Source organism: Bombus fervidus, chromosome 6 (genome assembly GCF_041682495.2).
Source record: "Bombus fervidus isolate BK054 chromosome 6, iyBomFerv1, whole genome shotgun sequence".
Classification (NCBI taxonomy): domain Eukaryota; kingdom Metazoa; phylum Arthropoda; class Insecta; order Hymenoptera; family Apidae; genus Bombus; species Bombus fervidus.
In genome coordinates this window covers 6,501,306-6,524,726 of record NC_091522.1, presented here as the reverse complement: position 1 = coordinate 6,524,726, position 23,421 = coordinate 6,501,306, and the positions used below count along the sequence as shown (strand labels likewise).

Sequence of the window (23,421 nt, the reverse complement as noted above, 5' to 3'; positions counted from 1 at the left end):
TCTTATCTTTCTTCATCCGCCATCAAACGTTTCTTCAAAATCTAAAATGAATCATTCACAAAAACCTTCATTACTTTTGTTTTAATAAAACTTCTATACTTTTTATTTAAATAAACAACTTTTATATTATTCATCTCGTCGTCGAAAGCTCTAACATTATAGTTAAGTTTTGTAGCATTTTATTTCGATAAAAATGATTTTTTTATAGAACATACGAAGATTTCTATGAACAACTGTATTTACTATAACACCTATAGAACACCCTTGTCAGACAGCGATAAAAAGAAAACAGAACTCGTTATCTGTGCGAAGAAACTGGCGCGCAATCACGCGAGTTTCAATTATACAGTCTCATACATCAAATCTAAAATTGCAGCTTCACCGAGAACTATGCGAACGAACAATTATACGTGTTAAAATATTTGATGGTAAAAGTGAAAAGAAATCTAAAGGCACTCGATACATCGATGCATACTCTTTTCTGACGATTGATCCAGATCGTTTCACGCCAAACGAATATTGAACACTGTTTGCGATCGATACCTAAAATCAAAAGTCTTGGGCCCTGGACGAGAACCGGTGTAGTCCATTTGGTACGAGCGTCTAACGAGATTCGCGCACAGGTCGACGCGAGAACGACGGTTTCGCCTCGAGGGAGCCTCGAAAAGCCCTCTCGAAAGCCGCATAACCAGCTCGAGGACCGGAGACGCACGTCGCGAGTCGCGTGGACGCCGCTTGGTGAACTGCGACCAGCGCCGCGGTGCCCGTGATAGCGACGACTGGCACCGTGTTCCATTGGCCGACGGGACGAAAGCCACCGTCGCCGCCGCCGTCACCGCCGCAGCGCAAGCGTCTCTTCCACTTTTTTTCCTCGCCAACCGATCAAATCACCTGCTTGATACATGCCGACAAAGAACACTGTTTTAACTGTACTACCTGATGATATAAATCACGTAATTTCTGTTACAATCGTGTTCAGTAATTCTTGAGTTATTATTAGATTGTGAATTTTCATGCATTTAGGAAATTTAAGGGTGTAAAAATATACAGGATGCATATAATATGCTAAAAAATGTGTAAAATATACAGTACAGTATTTATTATATATTTTTATATATATTTGTATATTATATATTTATAGTATTTATATTGATATTATTTATTAAAAATGTAATTAAGGTATAGTATATACTATAACATTTAGTTGGTGAGACGAATGTCTATTTAGGTTACGTTTTTTTAATTGTGTCTATGACAATATGAATTTGTATAAACGTTCATAGTGGGATTATCTTATTTGATATTGAATTATAAAATTATAAATATTTACAAAAATTACAAATATTTGTCCGGAAGTCTGTAATTTTCGACTTGTCACTTGTTAATTTTGTAATGTTAACGTAGTAGGTTATTATGTAAAACGTCCTTATTAGAGAATTGAGGGAAGATGATAGAGCATGGTGGTGAATTTTAAAAATTGAGAGTTTGGTAAAAATATGGAAGGGAATTTTTTTTAATATTACAGAGAAAACTGAGAATAATAAACGGAGAAAAATTGTTGAGAGGTTCCAGTCAAAAATCGAATTAGGTTCCAATGAAAAGAGATTGATAGGTCTGATAATGTTAAAATGTACGAATCTAAAATATCAGGAATTTTGGTTCTCTCGTCCGATTATAAAATGAAATATCGTTTAACTATGAAATATATTGGTAAAAAAATGACACCGCTAAGACCGGATTAAACTTTCTACTATAAATCAATTAAAATGCATGAAGAATAATAAAAAAAAAAAAAAAAAGGAAGCCATATAAAGAAAACTTGTTTCATCCTCAAAATAACCTATCGTGAGATGAAGTATCTTCTAGCAGTAGAAAACTCAAAAATTGGACTAAAGTAGTTCCGTTCTCATATAAAATGAAATTTTTTATCGACATAAAAAAAGTTAAACTTTCCCCTTGTTATTGCAATTTTCTCAATAGAGAACAAAGGAAGTGTGATTACCATAATTTTTAAACATCGCAGTAATAGCGGTTTGCCGATATATCGATAAATGATTAAACATAAATTTTCATTTTCGACAAGAAAATGCTAACTAGCCACAACTTCCTGAAAAAAAATGAATATTACCTTAGTTGCCGCACAAGGTAATGAATTTATATGACAAATGTATAAATCACAAATTGATTAATAGCCTACGAATGCGGCAACTGAATTCATTAACGTACGAACACTGGTTGCACGAGGATTTGAGACCGTACTAACAGAGGTTTATTGAAGTAGACTTGACCCACTTTTCGTTTAAACCTCTGTATACAATAATCCTTGAGGCTTATAAACGTATTCGTAATTAATTTCACGTAAAACAAGTATAGAATTACTGGCGACCGCTTTTTGCACCGGATAAACGTGATTAATACATTTATTGGCTCGATGATTACGGTAATTCGTTTCAAAACGCTTCGAAAAGAGGTATCCTGCTCTTACCGCGTTTCGTTTTCTCCCCAAGATGAAAGAAAAATACGCGTCTAGATGCTTTAAAGCAAGGAAATTTCCATACGAAATATAGCAAATTTCCCGACGAAGAAGGGTTCGTGATACATTATGCGATACAAAAAGTAGCAAATGCATTAAACCGGTATAATTTTACGATCATCAATCTTGTTTTACGTAAGGAATATAAAGTTAAATGCAGATACGCGCGCGATATTTTGAGAACGCTAAGAGTAGCGGTAACAAAGTTTTCATTTTCTGTTTCTATTATTTTCTATTTTTAAGTCAAATTGGACATTTGCATAACAATGAAATTAAGGTTGATAAAATTGAAGGAGTCGAAATATCAAGATATGTAAATGAGAAAAAGATAAAAAGAGATATTTTTCGTGCAAAGGGATGTAAAGTCTATGAGGAATATGTTGAAAAAGGTTACAGTGACGTACATATAAATAGACAATTTAATCAGACAAACTCCCGAATGCAATAATAAATAAAATAGAAATATTTGAGAATTCGTAGGATTTCAATGAAAATCTTACCTCCTTATAATATTTTGTAAGAAGTCTAAATTTCGTATAAAAGAGGCGAGGCCTCAGAAGTAGATTAAAAGAAGGTCAAAATCGTTCCATGTGGCACTTGTCTTCGATGTTCGATTATCGATAGGCTATTGGTTGTACCCGATGCCCTACATTTTTCAAAGAAACATTTAAGAACTTCGTTTGAGAAGAACATTCTTTTATTCTTTTTCATGGACTTTCAGCAAAAATTGTTTAATCGTTTGAAGAATACGTTTCAATGTTTCGAATATTCGATAGAATTCTCGAAGAATTTAATGCGCTTCGTCGTATCGATTTTTAATTACCGTATCGAAGAGCTGAGAGCGTCTTCGGTAATTTGATTTAAAATGTGAGCTCTATACTTTACGATAAACTATATATACTTCGCTAAGTGGCAGAATGACAATAATACGTTTGACGATTCCAAAAAATTCTACTTATCGGAATTCAAATAAGTAGCTATCACTTAAAACAATTAGAGAGCTTCCTTTTTGTTTTTTTTTTTTTTTTTTTTTTTTTTTTTTTTTTTTTAAAGGAGAAGTAATATCCCACGATATTTATAGAAGTTGTCGAAATATCTATTTATACGTTAGTATCTATGTTTAATCTATAATTCTTTAATTACTCGAACGTAGAGCAAATACGAATTGCAATTTGCTTCAAAATAAAATAAAAAATATCTCTCTTTTCAGGGTTAATAAAAAAAGATACTGTCCACAGCATGTTCCAAAATATCAGTACCGGATTAACGATCATATTATTTTGCAATCTAAGAAAGTTTCTGCGTACGCTGAATTTCAAGAAAATTCACGTTTAACGCACGACCAGAAATTTCTACCTAAATATTTCATGATTCTACGTTGCTTTTATAACAACAAGCTTCATTCGGGTTTTCCAAAAAATCGTAACGCCAGACGTGGATTTAAATAATAAAAAAATCGGGGGAAAAACGGAATCGGCAAATCAAATTTCACCATCTAATACGCCTGTCGAACTTCGCTAGATAAAGGTATTAAGATACGTTTGCATGAATAAGATAATTTGGATGAACATGATGAATAGGGTAATAAAGAAACAGCTAATAATAAAATCCTCATTAATGTGTAATTTCAAGCATGATGTATACGCCTCTCCATGTTTCTTCCTATAGGTACTCTAAAAATTTCAATAAATCACGGCCAGCAAATTTACATAATTGTAGACTCGATATTCAAATTCGACTTGCGACGTCCGCGTTTCTAACACGTGCGTCTGAATCGATAATATCCGGTGACACACATTCTTCTTCGTGCGGAAATGCGACGATATATGTATATCATCTCTATACGTTCGTTGTTCTGCCCATGGAAGCTAATAACCTTAACTTTAATTAGCATAGTCACACCCTTGTTATGTCGCTACGATGTTAAGAAGACTGTTAAGATGACAGTAATATATTTTATCATTTACTACATATACCATAAACTTTTGCTGTGACGTATGGCTTGGTGTGAAGTTTTATTTTTATCGTAGAAAATGATTCTTCGTTTTATTCCACCATTACGGTTCACCTTATTCATATTTTTAAGGATGGTTTCATATTCAGGATTCGAGGAATCTGGAATCTTCTACGCTATTCTGAAGATCTTTTTTCGTTGTCGATACTGGGTATATTAAGTTTCTGTTGAGTTTTCTTTCTGATAATAACGACCTTCGAGAGACGACGGTAAATGTCGAAAAAATTTTACAGACGAACAATTTGATCCTCTGTCATAAAGCTTCAAATATGTGGGTTGGACCATATAATTCGTAATATTCTTTCTGTGTGACCTCTTCGACTAACTAAAATTTTCATTATATAAAAAAAAGTATTTAGCCTAAAGGATTAATTTAAATCTAGTAAATTTTCCTTCGAAAATAGCTAAGAAATCCTAATACAGTAAATTTACACGACAAATGTTAAATATTCCATCGGATTAATAATAAAGGATTACCCAGCCGGACAGTCATTGAGATTAGAACTTGAACCTAATTCTTTTACAAATTTTAAAGTTCTAAATTCTTTTAAAATTACTTTAAAACTATCAATAGTTTAACAAAATTTCCAAATTCTAGTAGCAGTTGCACATCTTAAACAATTTCACGTGACCAAACCAACTTTACTTTTTCACTTATCGGTTAAGCACAAATTAAGAAACCTCTCTCTAACGTAGGATAATAATATCCGTGAATCTAGTACTCTATTTCGACATCCATTTCTCTTATTACTAGCTGTCGTTCCAATAAAAATTCACGTATTACATCCGCGACCCTTAACATCTGAGGATTATTTTTGGGACAACAAAGCGACGACGAAGATCATACTGTCGGATCAAAGATTAAAGCCCCCAAGGGATTGTCTACAGGTGGTGTGCATCGTCTTCCACTTTCCACAACGTCCTTTTAACGGTCTCTCTATACGACATTTCCGCCAACTTTTTGTACTATTTGCTTGCTCGTCAACGGATTGCGATGCCTCGAAATATACTCGTAGTGCTCGTAGTGTTCGCAAAAGTTGGAAATCCATCGATCGTGTAAAATGCTTGCGAATGTCAAGATTTTATAAATATCAGTGGCGGTTATAGAAATGAAGCAAACTTTGGAGTGGAATTAATATAAATATCTCATTTTTAATATAGTTTATAGAACGAAGAACCAATTCCTTACTACCTTATATTTTAATTAATTCTCAATCCTACATCATTGAACTAATTTTAAAGCATTTAATTTTACTTCGTGTTCTAAGTATGTTTGAACCGATGAAACCCATTAATAGCAATTTTATCATGCACGATACACGTGATTAAATAAAATTATACTTACACTTTAAAATTAAATACCATAACTTAAATTCTTATAATTATCCATAACTGAACCAATATCAATTGAAGATCAATTAACATTTATATAACATTTGTGTTTTTTTCTTACTATTATTTATGAATACTCTTGATACTTATGACTCCATCGTAAAAAATAAATGAATCTTATTTTAAAAATTATTCTTATAAGTATATGACATCCTGTATATGATTCCATTGCAAAGAATTAATATATCAATCGTAAAGAAACTATGTATCTCATTTTGAAAATCACGCTCAACATTTTCTGCAAATTGGAATCCATTATAACTATTGTAACTGTTATTATATTCGTTGTTTAAACGAACAACGTTCCGTCTTGAAAGGGTCGAACAGATCGCGTGTCAAGCCGCGCTTACAAGCGGTGCACAGGCGTCCGAAGAACAGCGGAGGAATCGATCGCGAAAGTTTAATTAATTATCGACGAGTTCGCGGGGCAGCGCTAATTGCTTTCTCGAGGAGCGACTTCAAGTCTCGTCGTGATTAAGGCTTCCAGTGGGAGGCGTGCTGACCCAAGGTTGAAATTAAGAATTAACCTGCACTCTCGAGCGCGAGTTTCGCGGACGTGTACGAGCTACTTTCATTCTCGGTGTCGCGCCAGTGACGACAAATTGCTCGGACTTCGATCGAATAAATCACTTGGCGAGTGGAGAGGAAGCTTGACGGAAATAGAATACGGAGGAGAAGGATCCAGACAGGAAGGGTTGCACGACAAGACAGTCTTCCAACGCAGGACATATTACTGATATTGCAGTGACCCTACTATGAAAAGCTTCATACGAATGAAACGTGGTTACGAATAACTTACCTTTCGTGTGTATAAAATTTCGATATGACATGTTTTGTCGTGTAATTTTAATTAGTTAACGTGCAATTCTTTTGCTATTGAATTTCTAACAAGTTAGAACTTAATGATTCAGTAAAAAGTAGAATTTAAATATTTTTAATCTGTTTGTGAATCTTAATTCAGAATCTAATTATTATGTTCAAAAGAAGATCACTATTTCTTATTTATCAAATGTTAAAGAAAGATATTGAGAAGATTTTGAAACTTCTGAAGAAAATAATGGACATATGTGTGATCAGGTACTGTATCTTTATATATTTTATATTCCAATGAAAGAAAGTTAAACGAAGTGGAAGCAATGTATAAATATGTTAAATTGCGATAAGGATAAAAATTTAGTGCAATTTATTGATCTTGTTTTACTATTTAGTAGGCCTCGGAACATTCATATGTAGTATAACGTACATTTAGAACATGTCAAGTTATGATGAAAGTGGTCCAGTCTTTATTTAAGTTCTTATCGAAACACGTAAATATATATTTAAAGATTTTTAGGAATTTTGGAAAAATAAGTTGGCTTTCTAGCACAATGGCGACTAAAATAACTGGAATCGGTCGTTGTTACAGCAAGGAAGAAGGCAATAAAACGGATTAAAAGTTCTGTCAAAAGTTCAACTAATTCGGAAATAGTTAAAGGAAACTACGAAGCTAGAGCGGAGTCTAACTTCATTGCAAAGAATTGTGTACCTTGTTCGTTGAAAACTCACCTGATAGTTGACGTTCCGACTGTGAGCGTGGCTGTTGTAAACTCTGTAATCAAACGAAAAAATCCAATTACTTTCCACGTTGAACGTCGTGATCATATAAGATGACATAAAATTTCCAAGTAATGCTTTCAGAAGTTTATCCTGTTTAAAACTTTAAATATTTGATCTCAATTACATTTATTTTACAAACATAATGTTCTCGAATTTCAATTTCAATACAACACAAGAAAATCACATTTTAATACAAGAAAATCCTTTCAAAAAATTACAATGATAGGACTTTTTCTTTCGCAATATATTCTTCTTTTCGTTTCCTACTTTTTGTGAGAAATGACATAGATACGCATAACGTTGGATGTGTACATTCCTTCTTATTCGGATGATAATTTTTATATTACTTTTCATTTCCACCACTAATGCACCGTTCAGCCAAAGTTTTATGCCATACTTTATGTGTTGTAATTTCAACTCGCGCAACTTTGCTTTTTCAAGGGCTTGCTTACTCTTATTATTTCGTTCGGTATGTAATTGCACAATGTTCAATATTCATTTCTTTTTAAAACGAATGTTCTGACATTGAGAATTCATGCAAAAGTATGGGAAAAAGAACATTTCATAACATCTACATATTCATAGAAAAACATATTACAAGAATAGTAAAACAAACTACAAGAACAATTTAATAAAAATGTTCCACGTAACATGTATCAAAAATATGGAAGATAAGAAAACTCAGACATTCGCCTCAATTTAGTTTCCAGTTTGAAGGTAAAAGTATTTCAATTAATTCAAAAAATATTGCAATCAAAATTTTCAATTTTCATCATTCCAAGATCAATTTGTCGAACAACGCACAATGAAGCAAAACCACAAACTCTGGGAATTGTACGTCACCCCTAAAATTGGTCGGTTCCTTTCCTTGTCGCGCTATCATCGATTCGAACATGCTATAAACGGCGACGCTTGACCTCGCCTACATCGACAGATGCATTTACCTAAATACAAAATTGCGCCGAAAGATTGATGGATCCGTCGCGTCGTCCTGTTGATGGCTACCAACAACGCCACTAACGTCCCTACGTCAGGTGGTAGCAAAAAGGAACGATCCATAAAACTTCGTCCAGACTATTCTACTTATTTAAATTAGTAACTTAAATTCAAGCTTGTTCATTCATACAAATCCACAGTTCATGAAATCCATTCTGAAAAAATAAACCAAGTCCATTGGATTTTTGAAATTGGAACCATTTGTTTTTGTTGTCTTGTACTCTATATTTTACGTACATAATATATGTTCAAAATATGTTCTATGGTTCAAGTCCTAATCAAATGAATCTCAGTTTCACTAAATATTCGAAGGAATATTTCGATTTATGTAAAATAACTGTGAAGTTAATAAGACAATTCCAAACTGGTTTAATTGAAACTAAAGACGAATTCAGGCAATTAGCATTGCAAAGTTTCTGTTTAAATCTTAAATACTATAAATTTAGCAAAAGCACGATCTTTTAACGAAATGCAATTTGATTAATGATAACGATCATTACAATACTAAAAGATACTTTAAATAACAAGTTCAAGTAAATAACAATTTCATACTGATCTAGAGACTTCAAAATATTCGAATCCAATCAACCTGGCCAATCTGAATGAAGCTTAATAAAAAAAACCTGGTCCAAATTAAAATTGAATTAATCCGTCGACAGTAAATCGACGAGGATGACATTTTGCGAGAGTTTTAGCAACAAAATGTCCACAGACAGATTTGCCTGAGTTTTTAATTGAATCACCGGCCCTGGTGATGCCGCGTAAAATTTTCCATACAAAATTAGCATCGGTTGATGGCCGATGAATTGCGAGTCTCAAATTGCATTTAAATTGTTCCACCGCGTTGCCTATTAATTGGCGTCGTCGAAATTCACGTGGGCGACCATTATTATCATGTTTTGTCGACGATGAAACAGACTAAGCCGCGTCACTTGCGGGGGCGTGTTTTAGAAGGGAAAGAAGGGAAAAATCGTACACAGGCTTAGGAATGGGGAAACGGGCGAAGCGAAGAGGTCAAACCATGACCTACATACATGCAAGATATCGAGCCGGTCCGACACAGAGCATCAGAACAAACGAACGACCATGACCTTATCCACGCCATACTGCCGCGAAACCTTCATCGATTAGCGCGGTGTACAGATAATTTCATAAAAAAGGCAACGTAGAGGAAGACGACATTTTCCCATGGAAAATGGCTGGAAAAATCATGTGTTGGTATTGAATTTAAGACTTAAGAACGAGATACCGTCTGACGGAATTTTATTCATGCAACGCTGTAGACTTGTATGAATGCAAAAGTTTGATTTTACTTGGAACTTCAAGGCACACACAAAGGAGAGAACCGATATGAAAGAGCGTTCCCTTTTCACAGGGATAAATGTTATTAGTTGTGACAAGAGGGAACCAAGTAAGCGTTGAGAATTAGATTTTGAGGAAAATATAGAGACTGCGTGGTATCGTGTAGAGTGTGACATTAGAAAATAATTTGTGTCGCAACAACATACCTATTGAGGGAAGTGATACAGTGAACAATCTGTGAATAGAAAATGAGACTCCAAAACTGTTTCGTTTGATTGTTTCAATCTTAAAATAATTTTTTACATTTATACAGATCTCCAAAATATTTTATACTGTTATTATAATAATTATACATAATAATTTTGTATATATGTATATTCGTAATAATATATTGAAAATCAAAAGAAACAGTGCAGAAAGGTAACCTGATACAGAAAATGTCACTGAGTTTACTCACAATTATAACATAATTCCAACATGCCGATAAAACGAAATTTCAAAGAGATATCGAATGTAGCAAATTTCTCTCGTATTTACTCGTATTTGTTGCATATTGCATCGCCGTTTATCGCCATATTGCATCTAATATATCGCATTAAAATCAATGGAAACTTCAGCCATGCTATACTAAAACCATCAGCGTAGACGTAATGCCATTAGTTTCCGGTTAAAACAGTGTGTAGACCTTACGAGCGAATTACAGTTACATTTGTGTTTGCATATTGAAAAAGCAAGGTTTAAGATGTCTGCACAACGTGGCTCGAATGTGACGAAATTAATTGTCCTTCACCGCAAAATACGAAACGATAAACTGGACTGTTAATCGCATTCGGATTGTAAATTTCGACATGTTGCCGCTGTATTTATGAAAAGGAAAAAGAAACGGGAGCAGCGTTGCAAATACTTCTCGAACAATAGCCAATAGGCGGTGCGTTTCTTTCTTTACGAGCTGCATAACTTCGAAAAAGAATTCCGATAAAATTCTCTGACCAAGGGAATTTATTTCCTGTTCCAGGTTTTTGTTAACACGTTTTTCTTCCTCGTCCTATTTTACCGTACTGCGAACATCGATCCATAGCATACAGTGGAAAAAAGTATCTGGTAGACATTAAAGTTTGTCTCTGTTTCTTGATTTCAACCTCGAACGAAATCGTAAAATCGATACCGGTTTTTCTCGATAAATATTTGTTTCTGTTTCTGCCTGATCCATCGCGTAGTCGTATGGGACTGGATAAAATTGTGAAGACTACTTATCTAATTGCATGATGTTAGATCGTGCGAACATTTGTATGCATCTGGTGTTGAATAAAACATTCTAACAGTAAAATTGAAATTATTATATTTCTTAAAACATTAACAATTTTCTTGTTTATTAAAATAAAAGTGAAATGGGGATATAAAAACTCGAAAACGTGACAGGATAAGACGGATATATGATTTTCAATTGATGCGAATCGTGGTCTTCTTTCTATGTAGCTTGAAATGCAAATATATTCTAAGAGATCCATAATTAATATTCTACTAATGAGTCACACTAATTTACGGTTAAGACCGTCATGTGTCAAAGTAGAAAGTAAGATTAGCTATCGTACTTTCTGGTCAACTTGAAAGCTTGTCAGCTACATCACAGGTGCAATGATTTTTTCGCTGACCGACGGAAGTTCTCTTCTACCTAAGGGCCTTTTGCACGTACAACCCACACACGATGGTTATTAGAGCTATGAGAGATGCCAACCGATTAATACGCCGACATGGCTCGCTGCTCCATTAGCTTTGATCACTCGCTACCACCAAGATGCCGATCCTTCATACGTGTGTATATCGTGGAAATGTATGTTTACCAAGGCAATGATGCTCACTCGTGCACAAACTACCTCCTCATGTATTGACACTTCATTGATAATACGCATTCACCGACGGAACTCTACCGAAAACCATTTGATAAAGCTTCCTCTAGAATTCTTCCATCTTACGTCTCTACGTCAAGTCGAGATTTCGTGTAAAAAATGTTGGACATAAATGCGCATAGTAGGTGAAAAAATAGTTATGTTTTAATAATAAAAAGAAAATTTATATAATTTAGTTTTTTAAACGAATTTACTGTTTGGGAAGTGTAATTAGAAATATCTTGTTTTCGTTAGGACATTTTGCAATTTCTAAATTAATATTATTTTTATAATTCCTGTGAAATATGTCGGTCACGGTTAAATAAGTATGTTTGAATATGAGGTATATTTTGCATTGTAAATTTAAATCACCCATAATTATATAGACACCCTCAAACCACTTATGTGGAAACTTTTGTTGAATTTTATATTTCATAATCGTATTCATGCGTTTATTATAATCGCCACTTATCTTCAAGGTATTTTCACTTTCACCTAGCCATGAATTTCAGTAAATATAATTTTCGAATTTTTTTAACGACATAAAATGAACGTTTGGCGTATTAATGTAACTCATACAACTCATGGATCTGAATAATCATGTAAAAATAATGATATATATTTTAGTGTTGTATTTGCAACTTAAAATTTATTAAAAGCTGCATCACGAACTGGGACTATAAATAATGTTGCTCCTCGAGAAACCAAAAATATTACTCCAACTAAAATACCATTTTTAAACCAGTCCAACCGATTAACAGTTTGTACTCCATAACGTAACAATGGGATACGTTCGTGATTTATAGACACTGAATATATTGAGCCGCGAGCTGATCAATAAATTCTGAATAAATAACACTCAACTGGATACAAATTTTGTATCCAATCTTTTTTTTCTATCGAAAGATAGTAAAACTCGTACGAACAAACAGAATGTTGCAAATTCGTATGTTGTTATGATTTATTATTTCACTCGTGCAAGCGGAATAAACAAAATTTCTTTCACAATGTGTATCAGTGTATTTAAAGTTGCTACAAAATTGCTTGTAAACTTTCTAAAACGTAATAAATAGTACGAAATACTATTTTACATTTTTTCTCAAACAATTAGAATTTTGATATATAGCACGGAAAATATATACCTATTATTTTTATCTTTTTCTAAACTCATAAATTTTAAAGAATTGTGAGAAATATTGTTTTCATATTTCCTGAAGCAGATAAAAATACAGTAAATAATACAAAATAACATTTTCTATCCTTCCTCTAGAAGATAGATTTTTGGCAAATGCGCACCAAATTTTATTATAGTAGAAACAAATAGGAGTACTATTTTCTCGAACATACAGCATCGAGCAGAAACAAATGTTACTTGTTCAAACATATGGAAAATATCAACAGGACCATTCGTGGGAAACGAAACTTCCACGTTCTGTGCTAAAAATTCGAATGTTATTTTCTGTCGTGCAGTTGGGGGGGGGGGGGGAGAGTAAAAAATGACCGAGGTAAACACAGAATATCGGCTGCTGTGGTTGTGCATCGATGCGAAGGGTCGTTTTTAGCATCAAAGCATCGTGGCTGACCTTGCACAATTTACGTACACCGGACATCCACCACGAGGTTAAAAGCGCTACCAACCGGGTCGCGCTGAAGTTTCCATAAATTACGTCCGTCTATTATTCAATACACGGTTGCACGCGAAAATATTCAAAGAAGAAGTCGAACCCAAAGCATATGACTTGTTGTGGTGTCGTGAAACGATTTCACGACAAACTATTGCGCGATCGCGATGCAACCACACGGGACCGATGATATCAAAGAGAGGGTCCACCGGATAAATATAGAGCTACCTCACGCTATTTGCTCATACAGCGTCAACGAACGAGAATTTATTGCATCCCTTAGGACATGCAGGAACGTTTGAATCACTCTTTTTCTTTCACATGACGAAGAATATTTCATAGAGCAACGACGTATAATTTTTGTTCGATATGATGGATTTCAAATGTCTTTTATGAGGAAAAGATATTACGTTATTACGAAATAATTAAGAGCTATTCATATTAACTTTATCTTGGGCAATATAGCATAAATTTTGGATATTTCCACTAAATCTTTTTCGTCGTTAATATTCAACCTCGTAAAACCAGAGATAAGCACATTTTGCCGATATTTAGAAATATGTCAGGGAACATCAAACTATCTATCTCTATAACGATCATCGTATAACAGAACATAGATTCTTCTTATTTGAAAAGTTACCGAAAGACCTTCAATTCGGGAAAATCTATGAAGTAGCTCTCAATCTGGAAGTCAAGCAAATTACAATTACAAGTTCGAAACTGCACGTTCTCCACGGGCATTAAAACAGGAAGTCATCGAACAAGATTAGCATTATAGATGGAAAGATTATCGAGGACTATTGATGCTATCAATGCTTGTTGTAAAATTAAAATTTTTCCAACAGGGGGATCTTAGGGAGATCTAGGTAGAGATCTTAAATTTCGTTTCGCAGCAGGGCTGCTGGTATTCGATATCTCGATAATTGATCGAATTTTCTTTAATACTATAACGTACATACGATAATAGGTATCTACGATGATTGTACAATTGATATTTTGTAAGCCCAATGAGCTTAATTCTCCTCACGACGGGTATCTCCACCTACTTCGCGGATCATCGATGTATCTTTCGGATAAGTCGTCGATTATAGATGAATCGATGATAGTATAGTGGTTCTTTATTTTCATATTTGATCCACGGAAAATTTATATCCAAATTATCGGTCGATCTTTAATCATGCCAATAGAATTATCTTTTATCCTCCTTGTTATCTTTTGTTATATTTATTGGATATTTGACATTTTTGTAAATTGCGACAGCATACTTAATTCCTATCTTTGTAATTTATTAATTCGTCGTAATTTATTGGAATTATTTTATAATTATTTATTTTACACAGCTTTTAATCATTTTTATAACTTTTATAAGCCATGATAGTTACAAGATCTTGCATAATATTATCTTTGAGAGAACAATATTTCAAAAATAACTGACATTTTGTATGAATTGTATCATTGATTTCTCACTAAAATTGCGAATGAAATGAGCGGAACGTGTAGAATTTGAAACATGCATATCTCTTAAACAAACGAATGCAATTTCCATTCGAAAACAGGAAGAACGTGCAGCAAAAATAGTGGGATCGATAGCTGCCGGAGCTGCTCGCTAATTTTAAACTCTCCGTCGACCATTTTCACAGTTAATTAGTCGGTTGCAGTTTTTACAGACTCTTTTTACACTTAGGATCAATCGTACTTTGTTGCTCATTCATGCCCTTGGCTATAATTCCTTTAGCTAAAAAAGTAACCTTTCTTTTGCCTAACGTCACGTATATTTCGTTTTATGTCACTTAAAAATTATTGCATTGAATATATTCTGGTATATTCCTGTTTTAACAACTTTAAAACTCGATTCTAACAGCTATTCCCAGAAAAATATGAAAGGCGTTTGCAGAATAAAAAAAAAAAAATGACATTTTACAACCTTTATTCCCATCGAATAACCGACAGGTTACAATACATCTCAAGTGCAAATTTCTTGTATTTTTCTTGTCGAAACTAATACAAAAAAGTTATACAATGTGTATCCATATAAAAGCAAAATAGGCCAGGCAAAGAACGAAAAAAGTAAAGAAAGAATGGATGCAAGATCACGAGTTTCCTTGCTGATTCAATCCAAGGGTGAATCGGTTAATTTGCAAGATATTCGACTCACCTCGTCTCGTAGCAGGTGGAGATACCTGTCATGAAAGGGAAATTAAGGTTCATCGTGCCAACAAACTGTCAATCTCACGATGGCCTCCGTCAGCCCACACGGGCTGCACACGCGGTTCTACAACCGCGAGTAAAATACAAATACCGTGTTCGCGATGGTCAATGCCACGCAACGTACACGTTTCACGTGGGCAGAGACTAATGGTGACCCATAAGCGCGGATCACCGAACGGAGTAACAGTCCGAACAACCTATCTCAGCTTGGTAATCTCGATGCCAAATGCCATACACGCTTTACTGCCACGTGATTAATGCTTCCTATTGAAGCTAGGACGATACTCTTCCCGGTTAAAACCCCGAACTTTACTTCTCCTACTCACGGACTCGTGGTTCGAGCTTGTTATCGATATTTAAACGAATATCTCGAGCAGGACACGCTGCTGTCTCGCACGGACAGTTGTCAGTTTATCCGACCGAACGCTGTTATTTATCATCGATATGTTCGCGTTGATCGATCGCGCGCCGGTTCGATTGGCTACGAGGAACGTGTGTCATTTGAACAAACTACGTATCTTTTCCGTTTCAATGGGGCTTCATGTTTGAATTTTACGCAAGATACGACTGGTTCTGTGATGAAAAGAAGAAGGTTGATTATGATGATTTATATTATTCCGATGGTTTATAAATATCTTGTTTAAGATATTTTGATTTTAGTATCGTGGTATTGCTTCGGAGATATAAATCTCTTTCTGTTTCTCTTCTCTAAGTTTTTAGCACCAAAGTTTATTCAAACATAGTATAATCTTGTTAAATATCCGAAAAAGCTATCTATAAATACTTTTAAAATTAATCAATCAATACGAGAATGTACTTCCCGAATATAGATTTTCAATTACAAAACTTTTTCTATTCATAGAACAAGAGAAATTGTTTCCCTAATTACGTAAAATTTGGATTCAAATGATCTCCTTCGATAGATTTTTTATGAAAAAAATTCAAATTTGAGGTGATAGAATTAGGTGACAGAGGGATAGAGTTAGGTATGTATCATAATGTGATATATATACTCTACATGATTTATGAACCTACCGGCACCTTCCCGTTCGTCTTTTCCACATCGTTGTTCTCCAACAGGGGTGCGCTGCTACTCTTTCCGCCCATCTCCACACTTAGGGGTTCCGGTTTTAGTTGAAGACTCGCCGCGGAAGGGGAGGACGGGGCTCTGGGAGGTGTTTCTAATAATTCCCCAGAGCTTAGCGAACTACTCGCTGTAGTGGACAGACCTGTTAAATAAAATATTAAATAAATTATTCACTCATGAAAATTGTCACAGAACACTCGAAACGTCGTTACTGTGAAACACATCATTCGCTTTAAAGAATCAGAAGAAGGACTTATCAAACTGATCACAAAACATTTAATAAGCTTTAGTTCTTACAAGAATATGAGACGATTTTGAAGTGCTATGAAATATGAATAACAAGGCGAATTTTTAATACATTGGTGGTGCATTGATATTCAGACTGATGAAGTTTCGCTATGAACGTTCATTTCTGATATATGTAATATTTAAAAAAAAGTACTTAATCATTCCTCCTGAAAGTATTATACATATGTATACTAATTACTATAGTAACACGTCTCTTTATTTCCTTTTTCTATCTTCATAGAAATCTGCATATCTTCTCTTCTCTTTATTTTCTTCATATTTTATTATTCATTATCAATTCTATTATTTATATTCTTCTTGATTCTTAATTAGCTTTCACTGTACATATATAAACATTACATAAATTTTTATTTTATAACAATCCTTATAGTCAACGATTGGAGTCAAGAAACTCATTACCATTTCAATAAAAATCAGAAATACATAATAGAATAATTACACAGCATTTCTACAAACTTATTAAAGAACCTTCCTACTTAACCAATATGTATACACAACCGATCCCCCACCCCTATAATTCCTTCATTATATCACGCAGCAATATCCACAGTCGCAGATTCTTTCTATTTGCATTCGCTGGAGGGGAACGTCGATTACCATCGAAACCTTTCCCCAGCTCGACGGGGAATTTTTCCCTCGATTAAACGTTGCGGCTCGGTTAATTGCTTCGCAAACGGACAGGACAAAAGCGGTGTTTGACTTTGCAGAATATTGTCCCCTCGAAAACGAACGGCATTGGAACCGTGCAATTTGCATGTCCGTTGAATGCACGACGTGTTTAGAGGCGCGATTAGCGCCGTCCACGCGTCATAGCACGTTAATGAAACTCACACAGAGGCAAATTGGTCGGCCGAGACGGTTTAATCCTCGGCAGGGTGTCGTCGAGCCCGCTGCTGCTGTCTACTGCGTCCTGCGAATATTGGTCGTCGATTTCCTTCGTCTGCGTATGTACGCTCTCGCGTTTGATCCACACGTCCTGCGAATGTTTGTCGTTCCTCGAGTTCAACTTCGATGGTCGTCGCCGGATCCTCTCCCAGGTCTCTTTGCGGTGACACTTGCTGGAGGACGGGGCTGTGACCGAGAAGATGACTCTTTGATGATGCAATGAAGCCTTGAGTGCTCGGACGTGTTTGGATTAGTATAGAAGATATGTTTATCCGAGGATAAGTTAATATATAGTGGTCCACCAAAGTATTTAAACACTTGTAGAAACTTTTTATGAACATAGGCGAATGTAGGAAAACATATAACACATTGGAATTTTAAATGAAATATTAAGTTGTTATATATGAAGTGTTAGTTTACTTTGGAATAGAAAGATGTGTTGATGATCTGAAGATAACTTAATTTGTGATTAGGATATTTGGAAGAACGAAGGATTGAAATTTGAAAAGAAATGTTGATATGAAGGAAGAAAATAAGTTTTCATTATGATGAGTATGCTTTTGTCCCGTTTTACCAAAGTAAGTTTATTAACACGTTAATAATCCCTTGGGCTATATTATATGTACATAATTTGGGGTTAAAACCAATCTTAATGTAAAACCTCCTACTGATTCTTTCTTTATTATATGGTAACATTCCATATAATCCAGTATCAAGGCTTTTAATACCACGAATTATTATTATCTCAATATTTTAGAATTATGAGATCGCGAATGTTTATGCAAATTCAAGTTTTTATGAACAGAACTAAAAAAGTCCAACGTAAGCAGAGATTTTATTCACGAAAAATTATAGTGATTATTATACCTTTGATATTTTATATATTTTCCTATACTGTATATATTCTTTACTTCTTCACATTTTACAATTTCTCATAAATGCATAAACATTCATAATCTACTAATTGCATTAATTCATGCAAATTTTGACGAAACACACAATAACCATAAAACATTTCAAATTGCACGATTAAATAGTTAGGAACGACGTTCTCGAGGGAAGTGCACGCAATACGTAATTTCATTTGGAGAAACAATAATCGACTTACGCTTAACTATCCGTCGATCGGTGCTTCTAGGAGGACTGGCGGTGCCGATGCCACTCTCGAGCGGAGATGCTCTGTCGGTCGTATCCGGCGACAGGCTTCCGGAGGAAATCTCGTCCATGCTCTGCAGAAGATCTTGCGACGACGACGACGATCTATTGTCGTCGTCCACGGTGTCTTGCGGCGAGCCAGGGTCCAACGTGCTCTCGTCTTGCAACGATTGCGAATCCATTTGCGATTCAGCTGCGAACATTCATTTATAGACCAGAATAATAAATCCATCGTGCGAATATCCATTTCTCAATGTTTACATTTTTGCTATTAAAATGAACGCACGATTGGTAGTTGAGAATGAAAACTGATTAACAGGTTAACACTATGAAAACTGGCTAATAACATGATCAACTTTTGTTTCTACTAGGTTTATGAAATCAATTGTTGTAATTACGGACAATTATGATGAATTTGACATCTATTGTAAATCAATAGGTTTGTATACCTTTTCAAGCTTTATTTAGAGCTTATTATATTTTCTTGCAGCTCATTTTGTCAAAAATAAGTTATATCGTATTTACATGTGTAATTTATCTTTACTCATTTTTAATTCAATTTCAATTACTAAACTAAAAATAAACAATATTTTATTAGAGATCTTCAAAACCAAGAATTGAAAGACTAATAGATAATTTATAAAGGATAAGAAATCTTCTCATTCCTAAATGATAAAGCATGATAATTAACAATGTTCTTCTAGTTCATACTTTCTATTTCAAATCCATTTCCTGAAAAATACACTTTCTTGAGTTGCATCGCTCTTATAGCTACCAATGATATACATATATAACATTAGTTAATGAAATATTGAAAGTAACCATAAATAAATAAGAAAATAACATGCCATAAATTCACTTCTTCCGTAGGTTATCGTGTTCTATTGGCACTGGTTATTAGTCGTGAAATACGGACAGAAGTAGAAGTTCAAATAACGACTTGATGGAGCAGGAAGAACGCTCGAATAAACGTGAGAGTTACCTCGTGGAGAGTCACAATCACTGACCCATGTGAAGCTGGAACTTCTCGAAATAGCTGGCGAAGTTTGCGTCGCCATGTCGGCACAAGTAAGCGAATCCATCGGTGGGCTGTTCGGGCAACATGAACCAGAGCCATTTCGGATCTTCGATAACAGGGATTGAAGAGAAATCGGTAGCTGAAAGTGTTTCACTTCGTTACTCGAAGCACAGATTTGATCTTGTTACCTGTAATGTTCTACCGTCGACTTTCTGCAACTGGTGCTCATCGAACAAATAAATCTAATTCTGACTCATTGAACATTTATTTTTCAAAATTTCACTTTCCCGTGTCTATATTTATTAATATTTTAAGCATTGCTGGTAAAATTGTTAAAAATTAACTACGTCCAAAACAATATACAAAAATTTTTTTGTGAAAACCAACATCAGATCTATTAAACTATAATATATGCTATATTGAAGTATATCAAATAATTAGAAGTATATAATATCAATTTTAAATATTATTTTAATATTAACGGTAATCCTAAAAACAAAAATTCCGAAACATATCATTCCGATAGGTTGATAGTTCTATTGATATATCGTAGTTCTACGAATAAAAAGGAAAGTAAATGTGACGCATACTATAGCTCATGATATTAGAAACGGATCTTCAAAAAAAAAAAAAAAAAAAAAAAATGGAAAAGAAAATTCATAAATGCTCACCGAACCAGATCTAGAATTCTGTTCGTCCAGTATTTTCTTCACGTCCACGTTCTCCACTCGATCAAACTTTCCACTATCGACGCTTCCTATTGAACCAGCGTGGTCGTCCTTCGGAAGATCACAGCTAACACCTACGTCGTTGCCTCTCGATCTCGAAAGCGAGAATTTTTTCAAATCTACAGGACTAACTTGTCTCACATCCTTATCAGATTCCGACAATCTTTTTGCTGATATATCTGAACGTAAAGTCAACGGCGAAACGGCTCTTTTCTTCGAAAGGCCTTTGGAATTGATTCGGCCATTCTTCCCCTGCAACGTGTCGTTCTCCATATGAAGAAAATCTTGATCAGGTAACGAGGAGACTCTGACGAGAACGACATCCTCTGTGTTCTCGTGAAAAACAGGCGCGTGTTTCTTCCACAGAAACTTCGAAAATGGGGACTTTTTCTCCTCCGTTGGCGTGACTGGTGCCGATTTAGGTCCGTTACCGTCCAACGACCTCGGCCCAGGCGAATGTATTTTATCCTCGTCCAGGTCATAGTCGGGATCCATCCCATTTTGGTCGTCGTTGCGCCGAATTCTAGCCAATCTCGGCACTCTCCTCCGTTTCTGGTTCGCTAAATTCATCGGCAGGCTAGTCTTCCTGTGGGCGTCCAACCGTTGTCTCGGTGGCAATTTCGCGCTCGACTCGTCTTTATCCATGTCGATACCGAGCAAATTGTACGAGCCGATCTGCGAAGGTCCAACTGTTTTCTTTTCATTGATTTCTTCATTGGTCTTCGAACTTATCTCTACATGTTTCTTTGGTTGGTCGTAACTGTTTCCAAGGTACTTGGCGCGCGAATCATCTTCTTCCTCTTCCTCCACCGCACGTCCGCGATCCAGTTTCGACGATAGACTAGAAGTATTTCGATCGATCTGCCCGTGATCCTCCATGAAGCTCATAAATGATGAATTATTTGGCTGGTCGTAGTCGGCGTTCAAGACATCCCTATGGTATCCTCGTTGGTATCTATGTGCAACGATGATGCGTTGCAGATCTTCGGGTAAGCTTCCGCTCTTTCTTCGATCGTTCTCCGCGGAAACGATTCGATCCCGTGGCTCGTCGTAGTCCGAGCTCAACAGGAAGCGATAGGCTGTCTCGTCGCTGAACAACTTTCCATTTCGTCGATCACGGTTCTCCTTGTTCGGCCGGGACGATGATCGATCGGTGCTCGCCTCGCACGAGCTTCCAACGGAACTCTCGCTGTCCGATATGCCGAACTCGTTCAACAGCTCCTTGTACTGCACGATCCTCAACTCTTCCTTGTTCCTCTTCCGCTCCAGCTCTTTCGTCAGCTCGTTGATTTCGTTCGCGATGATCGTGTTGAACTTCGACCATTCGCCGATGTCCTCGACGGCGTTCCAGGTCCTGCCGGCGGAGTTCTGTCGTCTGAACGCGAAGCTTTTTGCGGGAAGCGATTTTACGTTGCACAGATCGGTCGTCGCGTAGCACGTTGTTTGCACCGGCGCCGTCTGTGGGGGATACTTTGGCTCGTCTGTAATGATCAGGGGAGTCGACGGCGCTGACTCGATGATTTCACCAATCTCTTCCTGTTGAACAGAAAGTAGAGATACGTTAATGATACGTTAAGGGCAACAGATGTTTGGTGGGAGAAAATCTTGGAGGTTTGTTTTCAAATATTTATGGATGATTGGCAGTATGAGATTGGTGAAATTAAGATCGATGGATTTGTTAGAAACATTACAATTTTTATTAGACACAATTTTACAAACAATCTTTTTTAGAATAAATCAGCATGGCTGAAGCGATTTGAATAACTTTTTGAAGAACTTTTCAATCACCATCCAAAAACCATTTTCTACTAATTTTTAAATACTGTTATATCTTTGTTGCTATACCTCTTCGCTAGGCAAGAATATAATCAGAGAAGATAACGAATAGAATGAACTTATCATCTCCAGACACGAAAACAGCGAAGAAACAACGACATTTAAATGAAAGGAAACCGTGTACGGCATATACAGAGCCGTAGCAAGAGTTGATGGGATCGACATTGGCATTACGGTTCCTTCGAGCCTCATTTCTCTCGATTATGTTACAGCAACCGTCAGAGATCAATATTAATATCCATAGAAACGGTGCGTCTTGCAACTTAATAACAGCGCCTCACATAGAACGTCGAACTGAAATGTCAGCTAACGAAATCACAATCGAATACAGATTGCAGGCTGAACGTCGAGGAGATAATAACAGCCTATATACCTAGATACAGTTTCCTACTCTGTGCAATGTACATATTTCTAATCCTTGAAAGCAAAGAAAACTTCCAGTTGCAACGGGTCGGTATCTCATCGGCTACCATCGCTGATAAATCTTAACGCGAGAAATGGAACTAATTCGTTTGAAATAGCTAGTGTTGAAATCGGTTCGACACGCGTATAAAATGGTTTATAATGAAGTAGTTATGTTGCTGACAGTAACGACACGAGTCTCGATGATCCTAATATACGTCGTAGAACGAAAAATCGAATGAACGAATGTTATTCTTTTCCCATTATTCTCAACCGACGTTGGCTTACGGCTGGCCATAGAAAGTGATGCTTCTAATTTATGAGCTGATCTTCGCCGTAGACAAGGGTCAATTAACCTCGATCACCGGTTTAGAAACCTGTTCAGTTTGTACGACACTTGTTCGACTTTTCTACTCGTTCGACGCCTGCTAATCTTATGGACGCGTTTACTG

General features: G+C 35.6%; 1 protein-coding gene across 2 annotated transcripts in view; it reads right to left on the bottom strand.

Annotated features, from left to right (window-relative positions):
• The window catches only part of Cv-c (RhoGTPase activating protein), a 350,396-nt gene that overhangs the window by 206,615 nt on the left and 120,360 nt on the right, over positions 1–23,421 (bottom strand). The window contains exons 3-8 of one of the 2 annotated variants that reach the window (XM_072005731.1): positions 20,675–22,267; positions 19,968–20,142; positions 18,939–19,178; positions 17,777–18,016; positions 16,585–16,778; positions 7,485–7,527 (exon numbers count right to left, since the gene is read on the bottom strand). In XM_072005731.1, the coding sequence (XP_071861832.1) occupies positions 7,485–7,527; positions 16,585–16,778; positions 17,777–18,016; positions 18,939–19,178; positions 19,968–20,142; positions 20,675–22,267 (2,485 nt within the window). The remainder of the gene's footprint in view (positions 1–7,484; positions 7,528–16,584; positions 16,779–17,776; positions 18,017–18,938; positions 19,179–19,967; positions 20,143–20,674; positions 22,268–23,421) is intronic. The other variant, XM_072005732.1, reaches the window with a different exon arrangement.